Below are 17,018 nucleotides of genomic sequence, written 5' to 3' on the forward strand. Positions count from 1 at the left end.
CCGGGGTAAGAAACAGTTACTTATTCGGTGGCTAGGATACAACTCTGATTTTGATTCTTGGATCGGTGTTGAATATATTGACAATGCCCAATCATTTCTATGTAACCTTTATGTCCAACGTTTCCGATCCTCTCCACAATGACTTGAATACGACAAGTGATTTTTAGACAAAACTCTCCCCCGCCATCACTTTTGACGGTGCATATGAAGTGGCTCCTGTCGACTGTATTCTCAAAAATACCTATGACCTCCTGAGAAAGGATCGTGTGTATGATATAAAATTTATACCTCTCGATTGGACTATGAAAGGGTTGAACTATGTCGACTATGAATCGGTTGAAGCACTTAAATCTAGTGAATATCCACATGCCAAATTGAAATATATTGAATATGATAATATGGGAGATTTGTGTCGTACAATCAATAGAAAAATCTCATATCGTAGGAATGGTAAATTCCATTTTAATTATTCATTTGAAATCGATAGAATTTACATTAGCACACCTCTTGACACTGAAATAAATATTTTCAATGATAATATGAGAGATGTTCTTGGTTTTAAAAAAAATATGATAACTGGGAAAAATACTGACACTGTTTACGGGATGAATCAAGTTATTTTTGCTGATTATCCACCTGGTTTTGCCTCGGACTCTTGTATATTTCTCTATGCATCCTTTGTGAGAAATCGAGAGTGGGTAATTCAAGTGTCCCCCTCCTACGTGTTCTCGAACGAAAAACAACTCATGAACTTGTTCGTTACTATAATATAAAGCACACTCAGTATGTTCCTGTAAACACTTCTTATTATAAACTCTGTCAGTTAACAATAAGAAGTGAATTATGTTATCCTCTTGCAATAGCAAAAGGCCTATCATTGATTACATTTCATTTTCGACCCATTATCAACGATAGTACAATCGCCTAAAATGAACAATAGAAGAATTCCGTTTGTCTGTACTTATTTCGAGTGCTATTTTGGTGTTTTGAGTCCACGTCAAATAGGCACTAGATTAGACTACCATAAGGGGTGTACTACAATGTCTGGCTATGGTCTTGGTAGCTGGTTTGCTAGGCTACTTCGTTGTGCACTACCCCTTGCCAGAAAATATCTTGTACCTGCTGCATCAAATTTTGCTGCCTCCACACTACAGGACTGGGGGTTGGGCAAGAATTTCAAGGAGAGTGTTAAGGAAAATATTAGATCTTCAGCATGAGCCCTTGGTGAGCAACTAAAATCTCGACAAAATGGAGAGGGATTGAAAAGGATGCTTTCGTGTCATTCACTTATCAGTCTCCATCCAGATAGGAATCGAAGGACCTCAACAAAGACTTTGAAGAATAGAACATGCAGCAGTAATCAACAGAAGAAGAAGAAAAAGAAAAAGAATGTTAGATTGAAGGAGATGTTCTTCGTTTAAGATAACTTATCTCACCCACAAGGAATCATATCCATCAATTAGTTCCTCATTGAATCTATTCAATGCTGAAAATGTTGATGTCAGTGTCAAGTATGGCTACTATGAACAATTTCACCCCCAACAACCCCTCTCGGAAAATATACACTTTCAAGTATTTTCCAATGAAGACTATTTCATTGATTTGTCGTCAACATTTATTGATTTGAATGTTGTGGTGAAGAAAAAGTCAGATAATACAACTCCAACTGCTGGCGATGGTCTCTCCTATGGAAACTGTATTCTACACAACATATTCAAACAAATTAATGCATTTATTAATGGAACATTGGTGAACACCAGCAACAATTTATCAAACTCTGAAAGCTACATACAATTTATGATGATGACGCCAAAGGCATACAAGGAGTTGAGAGGACAATCATTGGGCTATGAATATCGATCATGTGTTGATACTGACGGTGAGTTGACTACTGCGGTGACCCAGGAGTATCATCTAGTTGAAAAATTAAATCATGAGATATTCAATATATCCCAATGGCTACCCCCCAATGTCAAGATTGACATAAAGCTACAGATGCCCCTATCGTATTTTATTTTAATAAAAAAACCTCCTCTAGCACCCGATACAAATCTCATTATCATATCGGAAATTCTCCACGTCCGAAAACAACAGGTTATGAGCTCTGTTGCATTGGCAGCGGAAAAGCTAAGAACCAATGGTAACAACATTAAACTTCATGTTCCCCATACGATCACCAATCAACGTCACATTGCCACAGGCTCTCGTAGCTATAGCGATTCATCATTTATCAATGGAGAAATCCCATCAAAATTTGCTTTGGCCTTGGTGAAGAGTGCTAGTTCCGTTGGATCCTGGACTGCATCCCCTCACGATTTTAATTTTTTTGGTCTATCTAGCCTTGCGTGTAAAGTGAATGGTATTCCACTGTACACTCTATTATTTGACAAAAAATCCTAGAAAACTCTGTAAAAGTTGACTATGCAATCTTTAGATCATGACTCTCAACTATTTGAAAATGGAATAACCGATTCAATGTTTTAAAAAAAATATGGGGTTATTGTTTTGGACTTTTCAGGGACTCAGGATATGAGCATAGTACGAACAGGGAATGTACGTTTAGAGTGTATATTTGCCGATGCTATGACTGAGAGTAGCACGCTAATAACACTAGGTCAATTTAAAACCTATTGGGAAATCTTGCGTGACGACAGTGTTGTTCTAGACCTAACACCATGAACACTAACCAAATAATCAAAGTATTTAGTATAAATCCATACATGTCCCATTACAAGTCCTATTGAATACCTTCGGACTTCATTGAAAAAATTCCAAGTGTTAACAGTACCCTAATCATTGTTAATAGCAGTCCATCGACTTTGTATACCGGTCATTGGCTATGCATCTTTCAAACAGCGAAGAATATTGAATTTTTTGATCCTCTTGTCCTATCGTATAAATTCTACGCTCCATAAATCAGTAACTTTATTGAAAGCAGTGGGAAAACAATTATTCAAAATCAACGAAGAGTACAGGATTTAACGACTAAGACATGTGGCTTTCATGCACTACTCTTTTTCATGTTCAGATGTCGTGGCTACACCTACAAGCAGTTTCTCAACATCTAAGTTTACTTACCTCGTTTGAAAGACTTTCTAGTGGAGAATATACTTACAATTGTATTTAATATTGATTTTAGTGCCCTAAGAATAAAATGTTCTAAAGATGTATGTGAAATTGTTTATTAATAAAAAATTTATATACATGATAAAACGACTTTTCTACTCTTTAGATGTCATCCACTACTAGATATTTGTCGACAACGACTAGTGCAGGTAGATTTTCTGAATTCACAGTGTACTAATCCTAATGTACTGCAATGTCAGGGTCACATTTTCTACAATACAGTGTAACTTCACTCTTGTCGTATCTCTTTGTACAGTCAATTATACTATTCGCATTCATTCTAAGGAATTCGCATGTTTCAATTTGCTTATTTGAAGCGATTTCTTAAACAGTGTCCTCAAGTAGCGAATTACACTCCGTCAGAGCCAAATAAAAATCAGTGGGTATATAATCACAACACCCAATGTCTTCACAACGATGACGTAGAAACAATATTCTTTTGTTGTTCCAACAGTTGAATCGTTGACCCGGTTCCTCCTACCAGAACAATCTAAAACCACGACAATACCAATCTCGTAGCAATAAACTAAATTCACGGTCAGGATTCTTTCGAATCATACCGGGATATGTATTCTCCCACTGATTACATTTATCATAATGACAATTGGAGCATAGGTGGCCTTTAGGATGAGAGTCACACACCTCTTCAGGACAGAAATTACAGTCTTTAATTTGTAATGCATATTCTATATGCAATTTAAACGGGTTGCATAATCTACACTTTTCATAATACTCATCAATCATTTTGCAATTCTCACATGATGATGACCAGCTGCCCAGTGTGTACATACATAATGGACATGTATGGAACATTTGGTCATGTGTTGAAGCTCTCACTACCACAATTAAACTGAGCAAGCAACGACAAAAATTGTCTGAGATAAAGAAAGAGAGGAGTAAATCATCCTTGAGCACCATCTTTCTTACGAAAAAAGTTCTAAATTTTTAAACTAATTTTTAAAAGCATATCCACAATATCATTTTGCCGTCTCGTGATCAATATATCAATAAATTGTGTAAATGCATTTGGACCACGACGTAGAAGCCTCATACAATAGTTTAATGAGGGAGAATCAGTTTTTTTCATATCGGCGAGCATTCCCCGAGAAACTATCTTCCTTTGAATATACAGTTTTAGAAAATCATATTCTAGAACCATATGTTTCCTAATATGAAATAGATTCACTAAGACTCACTCTTTCTCAAATATAACAATTTTTTAAAGTCCTAGAACTTTCAAAGATGACTTAAGACTGATCATAATTTCCTTTTGTGCTCTATGGGAAATACGCTAGTATACTAAAGAAAGAAAAAAAAATACCACTAATTTTTAAGATATTATATTTAGAATAATTACAATAATTATATTCACCGATGTATTTTGTTCTCATCAATATATTTCGATAGGACATCTAAAGCTAATCAAAGTTTATTTATATGAAGAATATTCACTTTTCCCGCAAAGCCTAGCTACTCCTCCTGCTTAAAGTTGCATAATGATATCAAGTATCTATCATAAATACTCTCCCATTCAAGGCATAGTCTACAGCCAGCGGTTATTTCCACAGCTACATTGGGTACTCGTATATCGTTGCTGCTGTCGGTTCCATCATTAATCTCCAATAATGTAAATGCACCACTAATTTTTTCCCCACTAATATCCTCTCAAAAAAACTATTCTCTCTCTGAATTCAATTCTCTTACTAATATGAACTACAATGAAAATTACTCCTTATATTTGAATCCAACTACTAATCAATTTACTGTATATGGAGTAACCAACGCTCTCTTTCTGATTGGCCCCCCCCCCAAAAAAAAAATGGGTGTTACCTTAGAAACCCGTCTGGTAAGGCATGTACCGTTCGTAGTAATAGGTGACTGACCCTGGTAAGTCATATTACGCAATCACTCGTCAGATCCATAGGTGACTGCCCCGTGGTAAGTCATATTACGCAATCACCCGTGATATCTATTAATGCTTTACTAAAAAGCCCGTGATATTCCCTATGCCCTTACTACTGCCATTTTGTTCCAAATATTCAAAAATTCAAACTACTATATCTTAGGGGTTGAGAAATTCTCCATAGCTGCCGGGGCAAGGATTGTAACTTATGTAGTTTTCCCATTATTAGAATATAAGATTTTTGTGGGAGGGGTGGCCGTATTAATTTGGAGGGGGGCTCACTCCATCGGAAATTGAAACTTCCAGTTTTTTTTCAAGACTCAAAAGTGATCAATGGGCAACTAGCCCACGCCCCACTTTCCGAAAAGGCATCCGGTCAAAATTTTGAGATAGCCATTTTGTTCAAAATAGTTCAAATGTCAAATAATTATGCTTCCGGGTTTGAAACCTCCTCCGACCCCAAAGACATGGCTCTAAGTTAAGCAACTTGCTTGTTGTTGCTTTGATACTTTGTTTACTTTGATGCTCGGATTTAGTGATTTACGTGGCAGCTTTCATTTACGGTGCAAGGGCTGTAAGTTACAGAAGTTCCTTATTGTTACTTTGATACTTTGTTTACTGTGATACCTTGTTTACTTTGATGCTTTCTTTACTATGATACTTTGTTACTTTGATATTATTACTTTGATGAAAGTTTGATGCTGAAAAAAAAACTTGAATTTGAAATAGAGAATTTTTTTAAAACATGAAACTTTTTGCAATTGAAAACGAACAAAAATTAATTAAAATAACTTTCCAAAAAAGAAGTTTTTCAAAGAAAAGTAAAGGCCTTATTAAACTTAAGATCACCAGATAAATATAAATATTAAAATTCAAACTCAAAACGACCAAAAATTACTATAAATAAAACCTAAAACGAACAGAAATTAAATAAACAATCATAGCAATAAAATATACAACAGATACTAATATAAATGAATAAATAAATCTTAAAACGAGTAAAACTTAAGTTGAATATGCAAATAAACCTTAAAACGAACAAAAATATTTTGCCATTGAAGTATAAATGAAATCCAAAACGGACAGAAATTAAACAATCATAGCAAACAAACGTACATTAGGTAATAGTGTAAATAAATAGATAAGTCTTAAAACGAGTGAAACTTAAATTGAATATGCAAATCAAGCTTGAAACAAATAAAAATTACTACAAACCAAGAGCTTCGGTATTGCCTCCTTCTCTTACTATAAAAGTCTAAAACCTACTGCGTCATTGACTTTTTACAGAAAACAAATTACAAGAAAAATATTTTCTTTTGCACTTTTTACAACATTGAAAACAAACATAAAAATCACAGTAAAATTAAATTTGGAACTGATGAGCTTTAAGCAAATAAATTTCATTATAAATCAAATATTCAGTTCAATTTTATTAGTTTTTTAAAAGACTGTTCACGACAAATATCATATGTATCAAATATTCAGTTCGATTTTATTTGTACTTTCCATGAAAAATATAGTTAAAAATAAGCATACCGTATCCAAAAGTCTCGAAATATGTACAAAATCTGTTTTGACTTCTGTACGATATGCTCGCTTATGATGCTCGTCTGAGCACATCATGGACTAAGCTAGATTCTTTGAGCTAGTAATTTTATGTAAGATAAGACATAATCGAAACCTTATCAGCACAGTATCGCCTTATCTATGTCTTTCACCTTTTATCTGGTTAGGGGAAAAACTAAACCTTTGATGGGAGTGGAGTTTTATCATTGCCATAGAATCCAGAATAAACAGTTTCAGAATACTATACTTTAGTTATGAGAGTAGGCTGGAATTCTTAACCGCAATTTGGGACAATGCCACAAGGAATAGATATTTCTTACGAAACACAAGATTTATTTGCGGAGAATGTGAATAACAACTCGTCCAATTTTTCAGATTTGCAGGATTTATTGTTAAAAGTCGAACATGAAAGGGAAAATTGCAATGGCTTCATAGGATCACCAAATCTTCTTCAGAAGAAAGTTAGTAAACCATCGTTTTTCCAGAAATTGAAAGCAAAGTTTTCAAAAGAGCAGCATTCCACTGAGAAGTTGGAAGGATTAGGTGAATGTTTTACAATGACCTTAAATCCAGGTGAACTCTTACGATTTAGTGTAGTGCAAACACGGAAAGACTCGGATAGTGATGCTGCAGCATCGGCACTTCTTGAAAGGAGAAAATCACTTACTGAACTGTTAAATATGATTTACAATGAAGCAAGAAAAAGAAATTCAAGTGGGAACTGTGAATCGGATAACGGAACAGAATATTCCACAACGTCCGATTACACTGGAAACCGGAGGAATTATGAAGTTGAAAATATTAATGAATGGAGATTAAAAAATAAAGGTTAGATTTTTGTTCTTATATATTTTATTACTCCTAAAAAAGGTAGTATTTGCAATATTTTGCCATGTGGATTATAGCATGGCCACAATAAGTCTCTAATGCACTGTTAAATTTCAAATCCATTCGTCAATTTTCGTTTTTATGGTTAATTAGAATGAAATAAATTGAAACTTAACCTAGTTTAAATTAGAATTGAAAATCAAATTGGCCCGTAATTTTCATATCATATTTCTGTTATAAAGTGTTCGAGAATACCAAGAGGCAAGTGATAGTCCATCATTTACTCCATATCCAAGTCCTCCATATCTCTTTAACAAAGATGTATAGTAAAAAAGAAAATACTATATGATATAGTATATGTATATTGTGCAGCTGAATGTGCATCGGAAATTTTTTTTCCAACTATTGTTAATTCTTTACTGTAGCGAAAACAATCTTTATTTCGACCTTAATGTTCCTATTTCTGATAATATAAAAAAAAAAAAATCTTAAACATGATGATAAGGGCTTATAGGCTATGAGGCAAAGATAAGGGCAAGATTATAAGGGATTATAAGGGCTTTGGGGAAGGGATTAACATCCCAAACCCCGTGGTTCCTGGATTTTTCAGCTGAAACCTGTAATTCTAAATTGTTTTTATTTTGAAATTAGGATAAAATCTGTAATGTTTTGACTCCCAGCAATTTGGTTATATTGACCATTAAAAGACATTATATTGTTGCTTGGATTGATAAGAAATTAATTGAGAATTTAGTCTGTAGTCTATTTTACGACTGTGACAATACAGTGAATAAAAACATGTTTAAATACTTCTTGGGTTAAAAGCGTCTCAAAATATAAACTTCAAAAAATACTAAAAGATTTTATTCATTCAATACATATTATCGGGCCTCACATGCCCTGTTGGCTCAACTGACACAGATGGCTGTGACTCAGATAAATGTTGCATACAGTTTCAGGAACCGACAGTCACGATCCCAGCAATTTTAATTGGGGAATTTTACTGCCCAGATTAGTACAAATGAGTATAGATCGTATACTAGATTAGTCCGATTTGATGTAGGAAGGACAACATCAATGTTAATAGACAGCTACAGTTGTGTAGGTACAATCAGGGTTGCCACCACAACGAAAAAAATCACCAGTTTGTCACCAAGAAAATAACCAAAAATCACCAATTTGTCACTAAGAAAATCACCAAAATCACCGAAAATCGGTGGTCAATAAGGATAGGCTTTACACCAAAAAGACGCGTTGGGAACCCTGAGCAAAGACATTATGTTTTTCAAAGGCTACTGCTCAAGAAGGAAGAGAATCTATACCAAAAACTGGAATTCCAGCCAAAACTGAAATTGTCACCCTAAAATCCTGTTTCTGGACACAAAGAACCTTTTTATTTATTTAACTGCTACTTACTTTTCTTTGTCTTTACTTGGCAAAATCTTTTCTTTTTTCTAGGTCTCCATTCAAAAGAGTAACCACAATAATCCTCTTTCGTCCTCAAATCAAATTTCATTTATTTATGAGTGTTTTTAATCCCCCTGCCATAGTTGGTATCCTTAATGGTAAACTTTAGCTCTGAAAAAGACCACTCAACTGGTGTCGATTTCTTATTACCTCTGGAAAATTTTCATGAGTTAGGTCAAAGCTGAAATATCGGACAAGCAGTGATAAATGTTATTTCCCTGGTTCCTTTGACAAGAGCCCTGCTCTGACCGACCATCTAAATACTGTGATTTGGAGGTTTCATAAAAAAGAAGCATCTTAGCAAAAAACCCAGGGGCCAGAGAGCACGCAATTCTACCAGGCAGCAGAAACAGACTTCATCATTAAGTTTTTAACAGCATTCCTTTTCCGAACCCACAACTTCACAAAAAGTACCTGGCGGGGTTGCCCCTCTCCCCCTGTAATAAATTTTTTGTCGCTAGCTCCGTTAATTAATGCGTCAGTTCGTGACATCAGGAATGAATTCCAAAGACCTACTCTAAATCTTCAAAAATGTTACGTCTGATGCTACAGTTTATCTTAAAGCCACAATATATATAATTAGCAGTATGATCTTTCCCTTTCTCACCCATTATAAAAACCCGGACCGAGGTGCGAGTGCTCCAGAGAACGTATAAACATAAGCGACATTAGATCTTTTCACGGGTAGACAAGTCAGATCTCTCTTGAACGCGAAACTTGGTATCGCGTTCATGAATAAGTTCATGAATAAGTGGATTCATGAATACATCCACATGAATAACTGGATTCCGCTAATGCATGAATAAGTGGGAGGAGCTTTTTGTTCGCACCGAGAATGAAGAGCCAGAAATAATCTGCGGTAAACTTACTGCCTAATTATATAAACTGTGCTTTAAGCTAACAAGTTTGATAAGCGGTGTAGATATAAAAAAAGGGACCGTGAATACTTATAGTATTTTAATAGTTATTCGTGAGCTCTGTCCTCAAATTTGAAGTGAGAAGGATAACGTTAGCTGAAGACAAACTTTTTGAAGTAAAGAGCAACTTTTACTATTATTCATTAGTTCCATATCAGGCAGAAATGTATGTTCTTTAGTTAATCGTCCTTTCTACTACAACTTAGCGAAAACCTTGTATTGATCATGTAGTAGTCCTAAATGGCAGTACAAATTGTACACAGGGAAACCAAATCTGTCAATATTCAAATAAGATCAAATCAAAATTGTAATTCAAATCAAATCATATCAAATATAGTATATCATAGTAAATCATATACAAAATATATATGATCATATGAAGTTGCAGAAGTTTGTGCAGAAGATTTAAATGAAAAAACAATTCTGTGCTCTTCAAATATGAAACAGAAATAGATAAAAATATTAAAGGTTATCCCAAAAGAACGTACTTTGTGCTACTGGTCTTCCCTTTTCCACAACCTGGCCCTTGTGACTAGTGATGAGGATATTTCCCATGTTGCTGGGTCATCAAAAAACCTGTGTACATGCATCAAAGCACTTAAAGTTTCTGGCTTTAATTTATTTTAGAGGGGACTTTTGATAGTCTTTAGCAGGGAAAACTGCCTCTCTGCTGCAGCACTTGAGTGTAGCAGTGCCATCAGGATACCCATGAATTTCAGCAAGGTAAGAAAAAAAAATCGTCTTCTCCATTCTTACATTCAGACAGGACTGACCAGAATTTTGTTGGATTGTCGCCTATTTTAGAGCAGATTGCATCGTATGCGTGCCTCAGTGATCAAAACTCTCTGTCCGAATCATCAATAGCTGCGTTTTCAGGCTCAGCGGGTTCGAACACGGGTTGTTCTCGTCTAGTTTCAAGTTTCTAAGTAGAAAGGCCTCATGAGCTACGAGGGGGACTCCTAATATGGGCATAGAGTCCCTAAGGGAGATGGATTTCTGAGAAATTGATTGCGCAATCAAAGTCTGTCAATGACCTCTTTTTTCCAAGGTCGATTTGTTTGTTGTTTCTAGGTGTAGTAACTCCGGGACGAAGGTTGCACATGCGCATTGAATTCTAACAGGAACAATGTTATTGATCTAGGACTCGAGGGGGAAGTGAATTTCTGAGAAATTGATTGCGAAATCGATCGTGAATGTCAAGGTGTCCAGAAATAGGAAACAGCATTTGTTGTTGTCGTTGTTTTGGGTAAGTGCATGCTCGAAGTGAATGTTATAAGTGTTCAGAAATATGAAACGGTTGGATCATGTGTTTTCTTCCCAGCCAATCAACAAGTTGGTTACGTCCTCCTTCTCAGACAAACTGAGGACGTATTAAACATTGTTTTACCCTTTACATAACAATTCACCCTTTAGATCTCGTATATAACGGGCTTGTCTTGATATGGGCATAGGTTCTGATTTAATACATTTTCATTTTTTATTTTCAAAATAAAATTAGTTTCATTGGTCACCCTCCAGTATATTCAGGTAAATCCCCTCCCCCCCTCCCACTCTAATACAAACATCACTAAGCAATCTTTATACTCGATAGAAAACATAAAATATGTACTTTTTTACCCTCAAAACCTAACCCATCCCCCATTGTTTTACAAACAAAATTCTCGCAAATAGAAATAATTATCTTTTCGATAAATTTAGACTTTTCTCTATTTTAATCTTTTCTCTAACTGAAACATCCGACGCTGCTGTTATTAACCCGTTCTGGATTGACACAATGCTCCAGCGCAAGGCCTATAATTAGCTCTGACCCCTTTTTAAAGCACTTCCTGTTCGTTAGTGTTAGCAGTTTAGTTTCCAATGGTTTCCAAAGATTCAAAAGGATGCGACTAAAAACATGTTTTTATTTATTGGATAACTGAAAAAGAACCATAGCTTTGATCAATGCTTTGATGTTTGACGAAATATTCACGTTTTCAACGTTTACTATTAGGGGGGATTTTCTTGAAACAACTTAGAAACAAACTAGGCCGACTTTTATATGCTGAATTTTGAACGGCTCAGTGAGCCGTAACTCATCTTTCTCAGATTCAAAAGGATGCGATATCTTTCGAGGGGGGGGGGGTATTTTTTCATGTCTGTTCTCCCGGATATGTGCCGTGGGGATTATGTTCCTCGGGTCGGTTTTTTCTGGGGGTGGGTTAAATACCAGCTACAGAAAAAGGATAAGGAAAGATAAAAAATACCGCTAATACCCAATTTCGCCAGAGGTTACATTAAGGCGTCCCTTTTTCAGATATAATAATGTTTGGTGTGATTGACACAGAATATATTGGTCTGAAATATTCCTCAACTGGCATTATTTTCGAAGCAGCTTTCCTACTCCTAGACAATCAACGACGTGAAATTCATTGCTATAAATGGAACGTCAGATACAATATGTATATAAGTACGAGAAAAACAGATGGAGTTCAACACTAAATTTTATAAATCGAAACGGCTTTTATGTTAAAACCATAAGACCACGTAATGAAAATGGCTATGAAATAAAACATATACAAGAGGAAATTCAGGAAATATGCAGTTTTTTCAGTGTGCATGCTGTTTATGTTAAGGGAGACGTGCCAACTGATAAACTCTTACTAGAAAAATGTGATAAAAACATAGCATTATTCAATTTAGAAGACTTCAAATGTGAAAAATACCTGAATTCAGTACATGACCCAGAAGATGAAGTTCGATATTTCGCTCAATGGATACCGGAAAAGAATGCCTGACAAGGAAAAATGCATCAGATATCCAAAGACCTAAACTTGCTCTTCCTCATATCAAATGGATTAAGCCCTTTTTTTTAAATATGTCATTATGTTTTTTTTTTAATACGTCATTATGTATTTTTTCAAATGTTTTTAAATATGTTTAGGCAATAAATATCTTAAGCCTCAGCCATTTTTATTCTTTAGAATACTTCATCGCCATGAAAATTATAATTTAAGGTTAAAAATTCCAGGGAACACACTTTCAATTTCAGCATGTTGGAGAACCCTAAATACTCACCACTATAAAGGTAAGTTAATCCTAAAAGGTTAAAAAAAATTTCTGAAATCACACTTTCAGATTCATCATGTCAGTGAACACACTTTCAGATTCAGCATGTCTGGGAACACACTTTCAGGTTCAACACGTTAGAGAACCCTAAATGATAAGTTAACTCTAAAAGATTATAGAATTTCTCTGAAATCACACTTTCAGATTCAGCATGTCAGGGAACACTTGGGTGAAACTCTATGATCGTTATAATATACAAGTTCCATTTGAACAATGTTTTGAGGTCCCCTAGCCCAACCCCAAAGGACCCCGACACCCATACCCCAACCCGAAGGAACCCAACCCTAAATAAACACCACTAAAAAGGTAAGTTAATCCTAAAAGGTTAAAAAAAATTTCTGAGATCACACTGTCAGATTCATCATGTCAGGGAACACACTTTCAGATTCAGCATGTCTGCGAACATTCTTTCAAGTTCAACACGTTAGAGAACCCAAAATGATAAGTTAACTCTAAAAGATTAAAGAATTTCTCTGAAATCACACTTTCAGATTCAGCATGTCAAGGAACACTTGGGTGAAACTCTATGGTCGTTATAATATACAAGTTCCATTTGAACAATGTTTTAAGGTCCCCTAGCCCAACCCCAAAGGACCCCGACGACCATACCCCAACCCGAAGAAGCCCCCCGGTCCCCCAAAACCCCCGGCCCCCCAAAGGCCCCCGGTCCCCACAATGCCCGCCAAAGGGCACCGAGCCCAAAGGCCCCCAAAGGCCCTCCGACACACCCAAAAGACCAACAAACAAAAATTTCTCTTAGAAATAAAATTTTTCATCACTGATATCACTTTTCTGTTCGAACTAGCAAGTTTTCTACCAAAGATACCAAATATTTTCATAGAAGTAAAATTTTTTGATTGTGATAACAACTTTTTTGTCAGAAGTAGCAAGTTTTGCTTAACACTAACAAACATTCTCATCAAAGTAATGATATTTAACTTTAATACTAACATACTTTTACTGAACACACACAAATTTCTCTTAGAAATAATATTTTTCATCAGTGATAACACTTTTTCTGTTCGAACTAGCAAGTTTTCTACTAAAGATACCAAATTTTTTCTTAGAAGTAACATTTTTTTATTGTGATAACAACTTTTCTCTCAGAAGTAGCAAGTTTTGCTTAAAACTAACAAACATACTCATCAAAGTAATAACATTTTACCATAATACTAGCATACTTTTACTGAACACACACAAATTTCTATTAGAAATAATATTTTTCATCAATGATAACACTTTTTCTGTTCGAACTAGCAAGTCTTCTACCAAAGATACCAAACTTTTTCGTAGAAGTAACATTTTTCGATTGTGATAACAACTTTTCTGTCAGAAGTAGCAAGTTTTCTTAACACTAACAAACATTCTCATCAAAGTAACAATATTTTACCTTAATACTAGCATACTATTACTGAACAAACAAAAATTTCTCTTGGAAATAATATTTTTCCTCACTGATAACACTTTTTCTGTTCGAACTAGCAAGTTTTCTACCAAAGATACTAAATTTTTTCTTAGAAGTAACATTTTTTTATTGTGATAACAACTTTTCTGTCAGAAGTAGCAAGTTTTGCTTAACACTAACAAACATTCTCATCAAAGTAATAATATTTTACTTTGATGCTAACATACTTTTACTGAACACACCCAAATTTGTCTTGGAAATAATATTTGTCCTCACTGATAACACTTTTTCTGTTCGAACTAGCAAGTTTTCTACCAAAGATACAAATTTTTTTCGTAGACGTAACATTTTTTTATTGTGATAACAATTTTTTTGTCAGAAGTAGCAAGTTTTGCTTAACACTAACAATCCTTCTCATCAAAGTAATGATATTTTACCTTAATACTAACATACTTTTACTGAACAAACAAAAATTTCTCTTAGAAATAATATTTTTCCTCACTGATAACACTTTTTGTGTTCGAACTAGCAAGTTTTCTACCAAAGATACCAATTTTTTTCTTAGAAGTAACATTTTTTGATTGTGATAACAACTTTTCTGTCAGAAGTAGCAAGTTTTGCTTAACACTAACAAACATTCTCATCAAACTAATGATATTTTACTTTAATACTAACATACTTTTACTGAACACACGCAAATTTCTCTTAGAAATAATATTTTTCATTAGTGATAACACTTTTTCTGGTCGAACTAGCAAGTTTTCTTGCAAAGAAACCAAATTTTTTCTTAGAAGTAACATTTTTTGATTTTGGATAACAGCTTTTCTGTCAGAAGTAGCAAGTTTTGCTTTTATCACTAACAAACCTTCTCATCAAAGTAATGATATTTTACCTTAATACTAACATACTTTTACTGAACAAACAAAAATTTCTCTTAGAAATAATATTTTTCATTACTGATAACACTTTTCTGTTCGAACTAGCAAGTTTTCTACCAAAGATACCAAATATTTTCATAGAAGTAAATTTTTTTTATTGTGATAACAACTTTTCTGTCAGAAGTAGCAAGTTTTGCTTAACACTAACAAACATTCTCATCAAAGTAATGATATTTTACCTTAATACTAACATACTTTTACTGAACACACAGAAATTTCTCCTAGAAATAATATTTTTCGACAGTGATAACACTTTTTCTGTTCGAACTAGCAAGTTTTCTACCAAAGATACCAAATTTTTTCGTAGACGTACCATTTTTTGACTGTGATAACAACTTTTCTGTCAGAAGTAGCAAGTTTTGCTTAACACTAAAAAACATTCTCATCAAAGTAATGATATTTTACCTTAATACTAACATACTTTTACTGAACACACACAAATTTCTCTTAGAAATAATATTTTTCGTCAGTGATAACACTTTTTATGTTCGAACTAGCAAGTTTTCTAGCAAAGATACAAAATTTTTTCTTAGAAGTAATATTTTTTGATTGTGATAACAACTTTTCTGTCAGAAGTAGCAAGTTTTGCTTAACACTAACAAACCTTCTCATCAAAGTAACAACATTTTACCCTAATACTAACAAACTTTTACTGAACAAACAAAAATTTCTCTTAGAAATAATATTTTTCATCACTGATAACACTTTTTCTGTTCGAACTAGCAATTTTTCTAGCAAAGATACAAAATTTTTTTATTGTGATAACAACTTTTCTTTCAGAATTAGCTAGTTTTGCTTAACACTAACAAACATTCTAATCAAAGTAACGACATTTTATTTTAATGCTTACGTACTTCTACTGAAAAAGCCCAATTTCTCATTGAAATAATATTTGTCGTCAGTGACAAGACTTTTTCTGTTCGAACTAGTATGTTTTTTACCAATGACACAAAATTTAATCTTAGAAGTAACATTTTTTTACTGTGATAACAACTTTTCTGTCAGAAGTAGCAAGTTTTTCTTAACACTAATAATCTTTCTCATCAAAGTAATGATATTTTACCCTAATACTAACATACTTTTACTGAACAAACAAAAAATTCTCTTAGAAATAATATTTTTTCGTCAGTGATAACGCTTTTTCTGTTCGAACTAGCAAGTTTTCTACCAAAGATACCAAATTTGTTCTTAAAAGTAACATTTTTGATTGTAATAACAAATTTTCTGTCAGAAGTAGCAAGTTTTTGTTAGCAGTAACAAACATTCTCATCAAAGTAATGATATTTTACCTTAAGACTAACATACTTCTACTGAACGCACACAAATTTCTCTTAGAAATAATATTTTTCGTCAGTGATAACACTTTTTCTGTTCGAACTAGCAAATTTTCTATAAAAGATACCAAATTTTTTCGTAGAAGTAACATTTTTTTATTGTGATAACAACTTTTCTGTCAGAAGTAGCAAGTTTTGCTTAACACTAACAAACCATCTCATCAAAGTAACGACATTTTCCCTTAATACTAACATACTTTTACTGAACACGCACACAAAGTTCTCTTAGAAATAATATTTTTCATTTCTATGTCTGAATCTAATTGTTTACATGTCCGGGTTGGTGTTTGGTTAGATTAGGTTAGGTTAGCTAAGTTATGTTGGGTTAGCTACGTTAGATTAGGTGAGCTAATAAACATTTCCCCATATTTAAGTTAGGTTAGGTTAGGTTAACTTATCATGAGCGCTCATGATAAGCTAACCTAGTCT

General features: G+C 34.0%; 2 protein-coding genes across 2 annotated transcripts in view; one reads left to right on the forward strand and one right to left on the reverse strand.

Annotated features, from left to right (window-relative positions):
- The window catches only part of LOC148944437 (RRP15-like protein), a 114,066-nt gene extending 107,440 nt beyond the window's left edge, over positions 1-6,626 (reverse strand). The window contains exon 1 of the mRNA XM_089100443.1: positions 6,566-6,626. The gene's annotated coding sequence lies outside the window, so the exon portion shown is untranslated. The remainder of the gene's footprint in view (positions 1-6,565) is intronic.
- Positions 6,627-6,801: 175 nt separating this feature from the next.
- Positions 6,802-17,018, forward strand: part of LOC148944438 (uncharacterized) — a 59,009-nt gene continuing 48,792 nt past the window's right edge. The window contains exon 1 of the mRNA XM_089099928.1: positions 6,802-7,423. Coding sequence (XP_088956054.1) covers positions 6,889-7,423 — 535 coding nt within the window. The 5' untranslated portion in view covers positions 6,802-6,888. The remainder of the gene's footprint in view (positions 7,424-17,018) is intronic.

Source organism: Artemia sp. Qi Xiang Cuo, chromosome 14, assembly GCF_049724085.1.
Source record: "Artemia sp. Qi Xiang Cuo chromosome 14, ASM4972408v1, whole genome shotgun sequence".
In the NCBI taxonomy this organism is placed as follows: domain Eukaryota; kingdom Metazoa; phylum Arthropoda; class Branchiopoda; order Anostraca; family Artemiidae; genus Artemia; species Artemia sp. Qi Xiang Cuo.